We start from the raw sequence: 16,141 nt of genomic DNA, 5'->3' as shown, positions 1-16,141 counted from the left end.
CATTTCAGTACTGATGCCATTTCATCATTCACCAACTCCACCATTTCCTCCACCATGAGCAACTAAACCCTGTGGTTTTCTCACTGCATCCATACCTACTCTAGAACCAGCACTGAAAGTTCTTGATGAGCCTTTTCCCTCTAAACAGGCCTGTAGTCCTCCTTTTCAGGAGATACTGGACTGTTCATGGACACCAGAATTAGTGATAAAGAAAACAGATGGTTTGCTATAAACACAGGTGCCAGATCACACTCTATATTATGCTCAATGCATCAGAAATGTTGGAGACGACAGAGAAATGGAATCTTGATCACTGACATGATTAGACAGTTTCATCTGTTGTGCAAAAGGTAGTTTGGGGCAACAGGAATGTAGATGGCATCTACAAGAGTTGTGGATAATAGTGAAAAATCCCTTGAAGATCTTCACTAAAGAGCTGAATGTATGCTGAAATCACAACAAAACTGAATATCACAGAAGAGAATATACTGCTAGAAAGGAACTTCCTAGTGGGCTCTAATGAAGGATCTGATATTTGCAGTCAGCTTAGGCAAATCAATTGCAGTGAGATTGAGAGGAACAAGATGATTCTGAGTATGAGCAAATAAGTAATACTTGGATGTTGCAGAGCAGCATTTTGTGCTGCCTTTGAGACTGGCTTACCTCAGGATGATGGAACCTTCCATGAGAGTTGGGGGAAGGGGAGTTAATGCTGGTGACAAGGCGTTGGATAACCATCTAGAATACAGTTTCAAGAAAATGCAGACGATACAAACAAAATTACATCTAAAAACTGAGTCTACTGGATAAGAAAAAAAATAAACTATCCAAAGACATAGACGTTTGACAGCAAATTAAACAATGCACCAAAGAGAGAGTGCAGGGCCGGAAGACTATTTTTAAGGTACTGTACTTGCACAACAGTGTCATCATAGAGCACTTCCTCTAGCTCACTGAAGCCAGTCACATGACTGGAAGAGAACGTAGAGAAGGTATTGACTGACCTGCAAATTATATGAGTAGATCTCAGTGGCCTTGTAGATTTGGGTTTTGATGGAGCTAATGCCCTGAGTAGATGCTTTTCTGGAGCTCAGGCACCCACTTCCAGTGAATAACCAGTTGCATTGTATGACCATTATGCAAGTCACTGTCTAAAATGTGATCAGTAAGATTTCGTGAAGTTCTTGAGGCTAATGATGGGTTGGAAACAACAACAACAACAAAAGATTAATCCATCTAGAACGTCATGTCAAGAGTCCTTCGGATGACAAGCAGTTACAGCCTAAGCTGCGTGGCCATGCGGTAGGCTATCAAGGGCTGCGCAGATGGGGAGAGGCACTTCTCCTCTGCCCCCAGCCTGGGAGCTGCCACTGCCAGGGAAGAGGCGCCTTTCACCTGGTCCCGGGCTCCTGTGGTGAGAGAGGGCTGAGGGGGGGAGTCCTCTCTCCCTGCCGCAGCGCTGCGGCAGCCTGCACCTAAACCCCTCATCCACGGCACTACCCCAGAGCACACACCTCCAGCCAGAGCCCTCACCCCCCCACACTCCAACCCTCTGGTCCTGAGCCCCGTCCCACACCCCAAGCCTCTCATCCCCAGCCCCACCGCAGAGCCTGTACCCTCAACGAGAGCCCTCATCCCCTTAACCCCAACCCTCTGATTCAGCCTGAGCCCCCTCCCTCCTACACTCTGAATCCTTCAGCCCCACCCCAACCACACATCACCTCCATATTGGTGCACATAAAATTCTTTACACATATGCATGTAAAAAATTAGAGGGAACACTGAATAACAGGAAATAAATGGCTTCAACCAATGAGTGAATTGACATAAGATTGTCATTTTCCATCCATTTTATATTTTGGATAATCTGGAAGCATAGTAAAGGTTGGGATACACCGGGACATGCAAGCATTTTCCTTTGTGCTTTGAAAAATACAGAGTTTTTCATCTTTACTCAATATTTTGAAATAATTTTGCATTAGACAAAAAACTTCAGCAATGGATTACTGTGCTCCACAACAGACTTGCTTGTGGCATAAAGCCATACTAAAAATAGATCTTCCAAGCCTGGCCTAAAAATGATAATGATTTCAGCAAACTCTCAGCAAAAGCAGAGAAAATGAGAAGTGACATCGACTTCGAGTTTTCAACATTCTGTATTAAGTGACAAAGCATTCTGAGAAGTTTTGTAATAAAAAGGCGCTACAAAGAATTAGGTAGCATTATGTGGCCAAACAAATATGGGAAGACACATCCTTTGTAGATGGCTTTGATCTTCAATATGATTTTTTCAATCTTATTTTTCTGCCTTTCTATTGTGGAGTGTTTGATGTGCCCTTTTCCCTGTATGAATAAAAGCAAGGACTAGTCAGCAATCACAGAGAAACGTAGTAAAAACAAGACAAAAACCCCACTGCAGTCACGGTTTATACAGCAATACTAAATCTCATTGCTGAAAGATTCCCTTTGTGTTTTAAAGAGACACTGAACTTGAAACCCAGGTTGTGGGGCTTTTTTTAAATGGAGTTAGCAGTTATTCCAGCTGATACACCTGCCTTTGATTTCCTCTGGCAATTTGAGTGGTTTTATAATCACATTTTCACATTTAAAAAAAAATATTCTGCCAACACACACATACAAACAAGGGAAACTGACTGACTATAAGAAGAAATAGAGTAACTGACTATGCACAAAGTGGTGTCAAAAATCAGAGAATAAACTGGGGAAAATAAATATTTTTCTTTTCAGTTACAAAAAATAGAAATGTTACATTATTATTGTGTATTTGTAAAGCACACAACACACTGGGGTCCTGGTTCATTACTAGGGCTCCTAGGCACTACAGTAATAATAATTATTACTATTATAATTTTTATTCCTGTAACAGAAGTGTGATTTTTAAGTAGTTGCTCCTTAAGAGTTTAGAAATGGGCTAGATTAACGCAAGTGGATAAGGTACTAACGAAACTGTGAGCAGTTAAATTTTTAGGGGCTACTGTGCCACATACAAGCATGTTGTGATTCTGATACCATTCTGCAGATCACAAACTATGGTGGGGTATACATTATGGCAACAGGTAAACTACAGATATACACAGTAAATTTAATCATTTTATGTAGACTATTAGTTGTCGTGCTAAATTCACAATCCTAATATGTAGACTGAAGTCTTGCCTATTGATGTCACTGCTCTAAACATTTCCTGGAAATGTAGTAAAGGGGTTTTCACTCTTGTTCGTGCAAAAGATACTAAAATGCTAATTGCAGCCTTCTTAAATGGAGAAACCCACTGTACTTATTAGGCAATATCACCAACATATACCCCACCAAGGTTTTGATCAGGTCTGCTAGGTGATTTGAATTCTTGAATACAGCCTGGTGGTCTTGCTGCTGGCTACAGAACTTAAGTATAAAATTTTACTTTAAGCAGCAGATGGATGAGAAATCCAGCCACTTGCATGTCATCACCACAATGGAAACAGAGCAGATACTACAACTTCCATGTGGCCAGAAGGGACAAGCGAGGAGTTTTCACATTCACTAAGCAAAAGACAGTTATGGTCAATAGGGAGAAAGTGCCAACAACTGAGAATTAAGGAAGAGATTAAAATATCATACTTTTGTGTTTACATTCAATCAATCCCATGCTCTTACCTTCTTTGCTGACTCCCTGTGTTTTATCTATTAGAGGGGGAACTGGCAGGGAACCCTATATTTAGGATGCCTAACACTTTCCATTATAAAAATATTTTTCACACTGGGCACACCCAGAAGAGCTGCTGGAACCGCTGTATGGGAAAGTGAAGGGAAAGTAGTGGAAGAAAGAACTAGACTGGGTCTCAGCACATGGCCTTAGTTATCTATGCACTCTTGAGGAAGAACCGGAGACAGAGTGTGAGCTTGCTGAGCTGGGCCCACCTCTTCAAACACTACCAGACCCAGAACCTGTCCCAGCAACCCATTCCGCCTTATTCTGGGGCCACATCTTCTTGCAATTTGCCCTGTCTTACATCAAAGGGGTTTCAGCTCATGTATCTCCTCTGACCACAACTGTATCAGTTACTTAGATTATACACCATCTGGGAGGGAGGAAACATGTCTTACCTAGTTTTTCTAGGAACCTTGCAAATTCAAGACTATGTTTGGTAATAAATTTTAAAAAATAATCCAGTAGTAAAAGGTAGCCAAACACAAGTTAGCCCTAGCCAAACACAAGTTATTGGGCTCAAAACAGGGGTGAGTGGGTGAAATGTAATGGCATGTGATAAACAGGAGATAAGATTAGATCAGGAGTGGGCGAACTTTTTGGGCCGAGGACCACATCTGGGTAGGGAAATTGTATGCAGGGCAGGGCAGGGGGTTGGGCTGCAGGAGGGAGTGAGGGGTGTGAGAGCAGGTGAGGTGTGCAGGAAGGGGCTCAGGGCAAGTAATTGGGGCAGAAAGAGGTGCAGGGTATATGAGGGGGCTCAGGGCAGGGGGTTGGGGTGCAGACTGCGGGAGGAGGCTCAGGGCAGGGCGTTGGGGTGCAGGAGGAGTGTGGGATGCAGCAGGGGGCTCAGGGAAGGGAGCTGGGGTGCAGGAGAGGTGCGGGGTGCGGCAGGGGGCTCAGGGCAGGGGGTTGGAGTGCACAAGGGTACAGCAGGGAGCTCAGGGCAGGGGGTGGGGTGCAGGAGTGTGGGATGTACACGGGGGCTTGGGCAAGGAGTTAGGGTGCAGGAGGGTATGAGGTGCAGGCAGGGCGTTTAGAGCAGGGAATTGGGGGCGGGGTGCAGGCAGGGTTTGGACTCAAGCGGCTCTGGATTTGCAGCGGCACGCACCGGGCAGGGCAGGCTCCCTCAATGCCTGCCCTGGCCCCACGCCGCGTGGCGCCAGGAAGCTCTGAGGCCGCTGGGAGAGGGGCGGAGGGCTCCGTATGCACTGCCTTTGCTGCACCTCCAGATACCTCCCCCGAAGCTCCCATTGGCCGCAGTTCCCCATTCCCGGTCAATGGGAGCTGTGGGGGGGGCAGGTGCCTGAGGGCAAGGGCAATGCACGGAGCCCTCAGCCCTCCCACCTGGGGGCAGCAGGGAAGTGGTGCCAGCCACTTCTGAGAGTGCTGCGGGGACCGCGGCACCATGGGGGGCAATCCCACAGGCCGGATCAAAAGCCCTGAGGAGCCAGATCCGGCCCGCAGGCCATAGTTTGCCCACCCCTGGACCAGATGATCTAATGGTCCCTTCTGGCCTTCAACTCTATGAAAACTATAGAAAGAATAATTTTTACTCACATTTGATTATTTTAGACCAACTTTATTTAGCTTTGAAAAATCTGCTTCAGTTTAACAAATCAGTGATATGTTCTAGTAAAATGCACAGGCACAAGCATACTTGCCTTCCCTTTTTACTCACACAGCAGTTGCCTATGACATAATACCTGGACTTAGTACCTTTAGCACTGGTACTCCAAGAAAAGCTCTTCTGCGTCTGTCAATGATCTCCTTCCAGAAAATGGCATTTGGGGAGTTACAGAATGACAGGATTCTTCCAAAGGTGAACAGTTTGTGACATTAGAAATAGTAGCAAATAGTAGAACAGAGTCTGCTCTGAGCATAAATCCAAGGCATCTCCAAAGTTACTCCTGCTTTACATCTGTACAACTGAAAGCAGAACCTGATCCACCAGTGTAGCCATCTCATCAGCAGTGTGACAAGCAGCTTGTGTTTAAAAGTATCTGACAACTCTCCAAACTAAAATGTAGAATGGTGACCTTTCGAAGTACAGAAATCATCCAGTTCTGGCTGCATTCTTTATCCTAGTTTGAACTGATGCTAATATGAAAAAGTGTAACTAGTCTGAAACTCCCCTTTACTTGAGATGCACTGCTACAGTAGCATCTGCTTCCTGCTTATGTAGGTTAGGATGCGATTTTGTTTTGTTTTTCTACGGAAATGATAGTGTTGCTACTTTTAAAAGCTCCCTGTGTAGCTGCTAATTCAAAAGCTGTATATCAAGTTATGGAGTTCCAGAGCAGTGGATGTATATCAACTTCAAAACTGTATTTCACACAAAGTCTAATTATTAGTATTACTCTCATATTAGTGTCATTTTAGTACAAGAGCACATATTTAAAATATCCATTCTCATGTCTACCAGGGCTATAATGTTAACTGCATAGGAGTCCCTATAAAACAAGTTAATAAACTAAGTCACTTAGGAGTAGGGTGGGAGAATTGAAAATACACCTCCGAAGATTGGTCTTGATTCTTTTTTCTGAAAATGCTACAAGAGAATGCATCCTCAGTAGAGATCTTTGTTACTGTGGGTAAGTTTGCACTGCCATTTGTGAAAAGCATCCCACCCCTGTTAAACAGCTTCCCACCATCTTGCTCTCAGTTCCGTCAATACAGACTCAGAGAAGCATGCAAGCTGGGCACAGACAGAGGATCAGTACAATTACTAAAATGATGTCCGGGGACTCAGCTGTGACATAGCTCCATGTCATAGATAATTTTTAGCATAGTTTGGGTGGGAAATTCTTTTCTTCACAGGCCAAAATATTTTTGTGATGTAGGATATATATATCCATGGATCAGGGCCACAGTTAAAGTCTCATCATCTATTCCATAGAAATGGGACTGGGCTGGGAAGTAGTGTTAAAACCACACCCTGAGACATGGCAATGCAGCCACTCCCTTTGGCTCTGCTGTCTGGCTCTCCTGCTCTTCCCGTTAGGTCTAGCTATTTTAGATTTTTTTATTTCAGGAAGGCCATACTGACCTATTTTTACATTTTAACTATGTGAGGTTCTTAAAGGCATCAGTTGATTAATAGGCTCCTAATTAAATCATTACCACCACCTTGGGCATATTAGTATTTGAAGCAGTAATGATAGATTTGATGGAGAGTTTTCTACCTCAGCAGACAACCACTTTAAATCCCATGAGTACTAAGGACATGTGCCCATTGAGAGTTTTCTTTCATGTAAGCTATAGGCCTTTATTCACACCTGCATTCTTTAGTTGGAGGGAGGAGATGGAGGAGAAAGGTAGAACGGCTGTTATCCCCTGACTTAACTGGGAATTAGTGCTGGATTAGATCTGCAGCATGGAGCAAAGAAATCTTGCTCTACAAGCCCCACTGTTGTTAAAGTAACGCTTTTAAACTGTATCAGCATTGTTAATCTTAGTGGGAGTCACATGACTGACTTGCCATGATAAAAATATATCTTAACATCAGAAATTCCACTTCGTGGGACAGAAAGGTTAATGACAAAAAGTCTAAGTAGGCACAAACATGCCAATGCAAAGGAATAAAACTCAGGACAGTCTCTTCCCTATATCCTACTTCCCCTACTCCCCAAGAGTCACATTTAAACACAAAACAGTATAAAATGATAAACTGCAACTTAAGAAAAGAAATAAAAAGCAACACTGAATACTAAGTTCTAAGCACCATTGTTTGTCGGATTTCATCATGAATCAGTCAGTTTGGGATGCTGGATTTGTTCTGACAGTGTATCCCCCACATACTTTTGGCTGGCTATTGTAACTCTGGTGTGTCTTCAGGCATTATCCCACCTGGATTTATTATCTGTTCTAAAGGCGGCATACTTGTGCTCCATATAGTGCTCAGTGGTTACCTATCAGGTGTAAATCTCCTCAAGATAAAGTTTAGTATTATGTTTTTGACTATTACTGTGAGTATATGGAGTTTTCCTTTATATCAAGGCCTTTCTTCACACAACTTCTATATGATTGGTTTTCAATACATGTCAAATTCTTTGATACTGTGCTATGAACATTTAAAAGAACAGTAAGTTTTATTTTAATATTTATTTTAACAAAACACCTTCCTGCTCAAAGCAGTGTTTTAACTTAATCAGTTTAGAAGAGAATTTGTTTGTTTTTTAAAAAAAATAGTTTTTTCTTAAAGAGAGCAGCTTCAACCCAAGCACAATTCAAAGATTTAACAGAGAGTGGAGGAAAGAGGAACCCTGATACTTTCAAGTTAAAAGACCAGTGGCCTGATTTTCTAGAATTACCAAGCACACAGGAATCCCACAGAAATCAGCAGGAGCTGCAAGTGCGGTTAGAGCCTTTGAAAAAAAGAGTCAGGCCATTCATGTCTTACAATCCTCATCATCCTAGGTCCTTTCAGGGTTATTAATGATCATTTGAATAATAGTATGATTAAGTTAAAAAATGGTATATAGTTAACCACATTCATTCATACCTTATTTGCACGGCACCAGAAGCTAAAACCCCCAACTCAATACCAGTGTCCGACTGCGTCAGGTGCTGTACAAGCACAGCAATGTATGGTCCTTGCCCCAATGCACTTACAAAGTGATTTGAGAAGAGACACAACAAATGAGTTTATCAATAAGGGGAAGATGGACAAAGGTAACAGCAATACAGTCATATGGTTCCACAGGGTAATTATAAATATTATTCCCATGAATATAACTTAGTAGTTCCAAGTAAACATTTTTTAGTGGAGATGGACAGAGTGAGGTATGTGCCGGGACTGTGGAGACATGAGAGAGGGAGACAGGGCAGTATGCAAGCATGACAAGGTAGGAGACACGAATGACTGAAATGGAAGGTGAGAGGTGGGGAGAGTAGGATTGCTGCCCAGCAAAGAGGAGGGAGAAGTGAGTGGTTTAGGTGTAAGAGTAAGGCTGTTAAATATGCAACTGTTCTCCAAGATGTGCAGTCAGCAGTACATATACATTCTAGTGTACATTAGTCACTCGGTCGTAGGGTTGCCAACCCTCCCAGTTTTACCGGGAGTCTCCCAGAATCAGGCCCTATCTCCCAGAGGCTACTGTAGCCAAACCACGAGATTTTAGGCTGATAAAAGTACACTGGGGCTAAAGCAGGCTCCCTATGTGTCCTGGCTCTGTGCCGCTCCCAGAATAGGCTAGCCCGTCCCTGAGGCACCTGGATGTGGGGGTCTGCACGCTGCCACCACCGCGAGCGCTGACTCTGCTGCTCCTGTTGGCTGGAAACTGCGAGGGCGGCACTTAAGGCAGCAAGCAGCACGTAGCCTGCTGCCCCACCCAGGGGCTGCAGGGACATGCCGACTGCTTCTGAGAGCAGTGCGGGACCAGGGCAAGCAGGGAGCCGGCCTTAGCCCCACTTTACCACCAACGGAGAGCCACCCCAGGTAAGCGCCTTCCAGCTGCAGCCTGCACCCCACACCGTCTTCTGCACCCCAACCCCCTATCCCAGCCCAGAGCCCTCTCCCACATCCAAACTCCCTCCCTGAGCCAGCACTCCGAGTCCACTCTTGCACCCCTACCCCATCTCAGCCCTGAGCCCTCCCTCTGCATCCAAACTCTCTCCCAGCGCTTGCACCTCGCACCCCCTCCTGCACCCCAACCCACTGCCCCAGCCTCACTCCGGAGCCCCCTCCCACACCAACCCCCCCGCCCGGTGAAAGTGAGGGTGGGGGACAGCGAGCAATGCAGGGAGGGGGGATGGAGTGAGCAGGGCAGGGCCTCTGAGAAGGGGCAGAGCGGGGGGGTGGGGCAAGGGTGTTTGGGTTTGTGTGATTAGACAGTTGGCAACCCCAGCCTTGTACCTCCTGCCTAAGCACCTGATTCTCCATGTGAGGAATTCCACTGAAGCCACATGGGTACAAGTTTTAATATTCAGGCCCCAACAACAAAATACCCAGTAGCTAAACACATAGTATTGCGTATAGCTGAACCCATAGTACTGTGGGTTCATTTATATCAGGGTTTCTCAAACAGGGGTCGCCGATTGTGAAGAGAAAGCCCCTGGCGGGCTGGGCCGGTGTGTTTACCTGCCCCGTCCGCACGTCCGGCCAATCGCGACTCCCACTGGCCGCGGCTTGCTGCTCCCATTGGCCCAGAGCAGCTCCCATTGACCCGGAGCAGCGATCCGTGGCCAGTGGGAGCCGCGATCGGCCGGATCTGCGGACGGGGCAGGTAAACACATTGGCCCAGCCCGCCAGGGGCTTTCCCTACACAAGTGACGACCCCTGTTTGAGAAATTCTGATTTACATCCACAAATTCTAATTTCCTTTGGGTTTCAGACACAAACAGCTGTTGATATTCAGCACAGTCCTTCCAAATTCCATTGGTATATGTTGTCCTACATCTCAGGACCTTAACTGTTTGCTAATACATTAGAGGACAATGCTGCAATGGTGACTGCCCCTGGAAAGAGAAAGGAAGTTGAGCTAGGAATTAATTATGGAAAGTAGATGAGGGCTAAAAACTGCTGTTAACTCAGAACCAGGAGTGATCAGAGTGGAATCACAGCTTTCTAAGGCCTTGTCTACACGGCAGAAGTAAATCGAAGTTATCTAAATCGATTTTATAAAACCGAATTTATAAAATCGATTTAGAGCGTCCACACCAAGAATCTTAAATCGAAGTTGTGCGTCCATGGCCCACGTCTTGCGTCGATTTCAGGAGCGGTGCACTGTGGGTAGCTGTGACACAGCTATCCCATAGTTCCCACTTCCTGGTTTTCAGCCCAGTGCCTGCTGGGACCAAAAACATTGTCCCGGGTGCTGCTGGGTACAGCCTCACCCCCCCCTTTGTGAAAGCAGCAGCCAACCATTCCGCGCCTTTTTTCCTGGGTGAAGAGAGCAAACGCCATAGCACAGCAAGCATGGACCCTGCTGAGACCATGGACCCTGCTGAGATCAGTAACGCAATCGTGCAAGTTGTAAACACCACGCGCACTCTCGTGCTGTCTATGCTGAGCCATGAACTGCAAATTCAGGAGGAGAGGGGTAGGAGGAGGAGGAGGAGGAGGAGGAGGAGGCGGCAGCTATGGCAGCGCACCGACAAGAGCGATGATGATGATGACGACATGGAGACTGATTTCTCCCTAACCGTGGGACCCAGCATTTTGGAGCTACTGCTGGTAATGGGGCAGCTTCTACCCATTGAACGCCGATTTTGGGCACGGGAAACAAGCACAGACTGGTGGGACCGCATAGTTTTGCAGGTGTGGGACGATTCCCAGTGGCTGCAAAACTTTCGCATGCGTAAGAGCACTTTCTTTGAACTTTGTGACATGCTTTCCCCTGCCCTGAAATGCCATAATACTAAGATGAGAGCAGCCCTCACAGTGGAGAAGCGAGTGGCAATAGCCCTCTGGAAGCTTGCAACTCCAGACAGCTACCGGTCAGTCAGGAATCAATTTGGAGTGGGAAAATCTACTGTGGGGGCTGCTGTGATGCAAGTAGCCAAAGCAATCGTTAAGCTGCTGCTACGAAAGGTTGTGACTCTGGGAAACGTGCAGGTCATAGTGGATGGCTTTGCTGCAATGGGATTCCCTAACTGTGGAGGGGCCATAGATGGAACCCATATCCCTATCTTGGCCCCAGAGCACCAGGGCGCCGAGTACGTGAACCGCAAGGGGTACTTTTCCATGGTGCTGCAAGCACTGGTGGATCACAAGGGACGTTTCACCAGCATCCACGTGGGATGGCCAGGAAGGGTTCATGACGCGCGCGTCTTCAGAAACAGTACTCTCTTTAAACGACTGCATCAAGGAAATTACTTCCCAGACCAGAAAATAACAGTGGGCGATGTTGAGATGCCTGTCGTTATCCTGGGTGACCCAGCCTACCCCTTGATGCCGTGGCTCATGAAGCCATACACAGGCAGCCTGGACAGTGCTCAGGAGCTGTTCAACTACAGGCTGAGCAAGTGCAGGATGGTGGTAGAGTGTGCATTTGGGCGTTTAAAGGGGCGCTTTCGATCATTACTCACTCGCTCAGACCTCAGCCCAAAGAATGTCCCCGTAGCTATTGCTGCTTGCTGTGTGCTCCACAATCTCTGTGAGAGTAAGGGGGATACCTTTATGGCGGGGTGGGAGGCTGAGGCTAATCGCCTGGCCGCTGACTACGAGCAGCCAGACACCAGGGCGATTAGAAGAGCACACCAGGAGGCGGTGCGCATCAGAGAAGCCCTGAAAATGTGTTTTGTCGCGGGCCAGGGTATGGTGTGATTGCAGTGCTTCTTTGCCCTTGATGAACACTCCCGCCTCTATTGACTCCCTGTAAGCAACCCACCGTCCCCCTTTACTTACAGCTTGCTGCAGGACTTTCAAAATCAACCCCCCACCCTTTCATTACATGTGGCTGAAGGAAAGAAAGCCAGTATGTTTTAAAAATCATTTAATCTTTATTAAAACTCATTTGTTATTGCTTTAAAAACATGCGTTCATTTTTAAAGGATCATTCCCTGTAATAAAAGCACCCTCCCCCCTTTGGATGTATGTCTGATTAGAAAGGAACTATATTCAGAGGCACAGATTTATCTAGGTATCCCTGAAAGCTGTGCTTTGGGAGGAGGATCACAGGTAAGGAAAAGCCCATGAAATACATTTCAGCTTCATTACAGCCTTTTGGTTGGGCTCTCCATGGGGGTGGAGTGTGCTGGTGCAGGAAGCCTTCCCCCACGCGTTCTAACACGTCTGCGTGAGGGAGATATGGAACCTGGGGAGCTTGGAGGGTGATTAAACATGGACTGCAGTGGCACTCTGTAACCCCGCTGCTGTTCCTGAACAATCAACATGCGTCTGAGGATATCAGTGTGATCACGCAGCAGCTCCAGCGTTCCATCACGCCAGCGCCTATCTTCCTCCCTGCACCTCTGATCTTCCTGCCTGTCTTCCTTGCGCCACCTCTCTTCTACCTGCCGGTCTTCCTCTCGCCACCTCTCATCTCGAGCGTCTCTCCTGTCCTCCCGGTCACTGGCATCTTTCTTGTATTTTGCTATCAGTTCCTTCAAATCACTATGATGAGCTGTGTTACTGTGGCTGACTTCCATGACTTCGGAAAACATTTCGTCTCTCGTTCTCTTTTTCCTCTGTCTCTTGGGTAGCCTGGCAGATGGGGTAGTGAGTAAAGAACACTGCACAGCTGTATGGTGGAGGTAAGAGAGAGAAGTATGTAAAAAGATACATTTCTTAGAACAATGATTCCACTCACTCACACAGCACAAAACTATGCACCTTACGCAGGACATGTGATTTCACTGCAAGGTCACATTTTTCATCTTTTAATACTGGGAGACTCTGTCCCTGGGCTCAGAGCACAGTACAGATGCAGCTTGCTGGTACTACCATTATAAATTTGCTTCCAAGCAGCCATGGTAAGTCTTTATGTTGTCTCACCCCTTCCTGCTAAAGCATCATCGCAGCACAAGTCCCCTCCCCCCAGCTACATCGAGTGGCATTACAGGAGCATAATGGCCATGTTTTCTCTCCTAATGACAAAGCAATTACTTATTTAAACCAGGTCACAATGAACGACAGAACTCTGGTGAGAGTTACAGCACAAGAGGCAGAGTGAATGTTTCATGCCTGTGATCAGAGTCCTGGCGCTTATGCATCTATGCTTTGTGAAGCAATGATTCCAAATTCAGGCATGCATGCCTGGAGGGGCAAAGCATCTTTCATTGGAGGACCGGCTAAGGCAGCATTGCCCCAAAATTTACTGAAAAGGCACTTTGATTTCCTGCAATATCAATTCATGGAGATTTCTTGGGAGGATTTTCATTGCATCCCCAGACATGTTAAGGAACTTTTCATGTAACTGTAATGGCTAAAAAGAAATGACAACGCATGCTTAAAAATTGATAATTAAAAAACGCTAGTTTTTAAATATGACTGATTTAAACATTTACTCACCGCTGGTCCCTTCCATGGCTTCACTTTCTGTGATAGTGGCTTGATTAGCCTGCTGCAAGGTTAAATCTTGGGTCAGAAACAACTCCTGGCTGCTGTTGGTAATTGAGAGCTGTGTGGTATCAGCAATGTCTCCCTCATGTACCTCTTCCTGATCTTCCCCCTCTGCAGAATCCTCAGCCACAGTTGAAACTGAAATCAGGTCATCTGAATCCACGATTAAGGATGGGCGACTGGTAGCCAAGCCCCCAAAAATTGCATGTAGCTCTGCATAGAACCTGCATGTTTTAGGAGCAACTCCAGATCTCCCGTTTCCCTCTCTGGTTTTCTGGTATGCTTGTCTCAGTTCTTTCACTTTAATCCTGCATTGGAAAGAGTCCCTGCTGTATCCTTTTGCAATCATAGACTTTGAAATTCTTTCAAATACTTTCTCATTCCGTTTTGACGAACGGAGTTCTGTTAGCACTGAATCCTCACCCCAGATAGCAATGAGATCCAAAAGCTCTTCTGTGGTCCATGCTGGAGCCCTTTTTCTATTCTCAGGAGACTGCATTTTTAAAGGTGCAGCGTGATTAACTGCTGCTCAGAGCCCCACGGTGGACAAACAGGAAACTGATTCAAACCTCCACGGGTCTTTTCCTGTTTACCTGGCCAGTGCATAGGAGTTTTGAGTGCTGTCCAGAGTGGTCAGTGGTGATCTGTGGGATAGCTCCTGGAGGCCATTAACTTCGATTTCCGTCCACACTGCACTAAATTCGAATTAGTAAAATCGATTTTAGGGTTACTCCTGTGGTTTAGAAGGAGTACTAAAATCGATTTAAATAGCCCTTTAATTCGAATTAGAGGGCTGCGTCGTGTGGACGGGCGCACCATAAATTCGAATTAAAGCCGTTTAATTCGAATTTAGGGCGTCGTGTAGACATGGCCTAAGAGATTGCACTAAGCAGGCATTAATGTAACTCAGGGGTCAGCAACCTTTGAGAAGTGGTGTCCCAAGTCTTCATTAATTTAAAGTTTCACATGCCAGTAAAAGGTTTCACATGCCAGACAGGCAACATAGGCAGCAGATGGAACCCCAGACCGGCAGTGGGCTGAGCGGCTCAGCCTGCTGCCGCTCTGAAGTTCCAACCGCTGGCCCCTGCCAGCCAGGGTCCCGGCCGCCGGCCCCACTCAGCCCACTGCTGGCCAGGTTCCGTCCATCCAGGCTCAGCAGCCGGAACCCCAGCTGGCAAGGAGCCAGAGACCAGGACCCCAGACCGGCAGCGGGCTGAGTGGCTCATCCCGCTGCTGGTCTGGGGTCCTGGCCCCTCACGTCAGCCCATTGCCAGCCTGGGTTCCGTCCATCCAGGTCGGCAGCAGGCTGAGTGGGGCCAGCGGCTGAGACCCTGGCTAGCAAGGGCCAGCAGCCAGGACCCCAGACCAGAATCGGACTGAGCAGCTCATCCCGCTGCCGGTCTGGGGTTCCATCCGCTGGTCCCTGCCAGCCAGGGGTACTGGCTGCCGGCCCTGCTCAGCCCGCTGCCAGTCCAGGTTCCATCCATCCAGGCTAGCAGCAGGCTGAGTGGAGCCAGCAGCCAGGACCCCAGCTGTCAGCAGCCTACCACTAAAAATCAGCCCACATGGCACCTTTGGCAAAAGTGCCACAGGTTGCGAACCCAATGTAACTACAGGTGGCCCAACCTCAACTCACAATTTTCTTTCTCACAATTTTAATTGAGAGATACAGTTGCTTCAGTTTTATAGCCCCTTTCCTTATTTCACCCAATCTCTCCCACTGCATACACAGGTTCAGATGGTAGGCATCTCTTCCCTGATAGAGCCTTCTACTACAAAGCTTTGTAGTGCTTTCCCAAGTGCAATGGAGCAACAAAGCACAGAAATTAGAGTTAGACAACTTAGTGATCAAAATGCCCAAGTCCTGTCTATAATACAGCTTCTGCCCAATTTCTACCACATGTGGAGCTACACTAGTGGAGAATAACCACTGCAATGTTTGCGAGGGGGCCTTGTCTTCATAAGGGTGACCTACACTGATAAATTTCAGCTAAATGAGCATGGAGGGGAGAACACAATAAGATGTTGTCATAAACAGATGGTTAAGGGTTAATGTCTCTTTTACTTGTAAAGGGTTAAGAAGCTCAGTGAACCTGGCTAACACCTGACCAGAGGACCAACAGGGGGACAAGATACTTTCAAATCTTGGTGGAGAGAAGTCTTTGTTTGTGCTGTTTGTTTTATTCGTTGTTCGCTCTCGGGGCAAAGAGGGACCAGACGTGCAACCAGGTCTTTCTCCAATCTTTCTGAAATAGTCTCTCATGTTCAAAATAGTAAGTACTAGCTAGAAAAGGCGGATTAGTCTTATGTTTGTTTTCTTAACTTGTGAATGTGTATTTTGCTGGAAGGATTTTTACCTCTGTTTGCTGTAACTTTGAATCTCAGGCTAGGGGGGAGGGAGTCCCTCTAGACTATATGAATCTGAATAC

The 16,141-nt window shown here is 46.6% G+C and overlaps 2 protein-coding genes across 3 annotated transcripts in view; both read right to left on the bottom strand.

Moving 5' to 3' along the window:
• TMTC2 (transmembrane O-mannosyltransferase targeting cadherins 2) overlaps window positions 1-16,141 on the bottom strand; it is a 374,316-nt gene that overhangs the window by 309,052 nt on the left and 49,123 nt on the right. The window lies entirely within an intron of this gene.
• LOC142046511 (uncharacterized) lies at window positions 12,365-14,453 on the bottom strand. The gene is made up of 2 exons (XM_075063465.1): window positions 13,662-14,453; window positions 12,365-12,891 (listed from the first exon to the last, which is right to left on the bottom strand). Exons 1-2 carry the CDS (start codon window positions 14,209-14,211, stop codon window positions 12,365-12,367), a joined length of 1,077 nt encoding a protein of 358 aa, XP_074919566.1. The 5' UTR covers window positions 14,212-14,453.

This window comes from Chelonoidis abingdonii, chromosome 1 (assembly GCF_003597395.2).
Source record: "Chelonoidis abingdonii isolate Lonesome George chromosome 1, CheloAbing_2.0, whole genome shotgun sequence".
NCBI classification, from domain to species: domain Eukaryota; kingdom Metazoa; phylum Chordata; order Testudines; family Testudinidae; genus Chelonoidis; species Chelonoidis abingdonii.
Note: the sequence above shows the minus strand (reverse complement) of the source record. Positions and strands in the feature narration are given on the sequence as shown.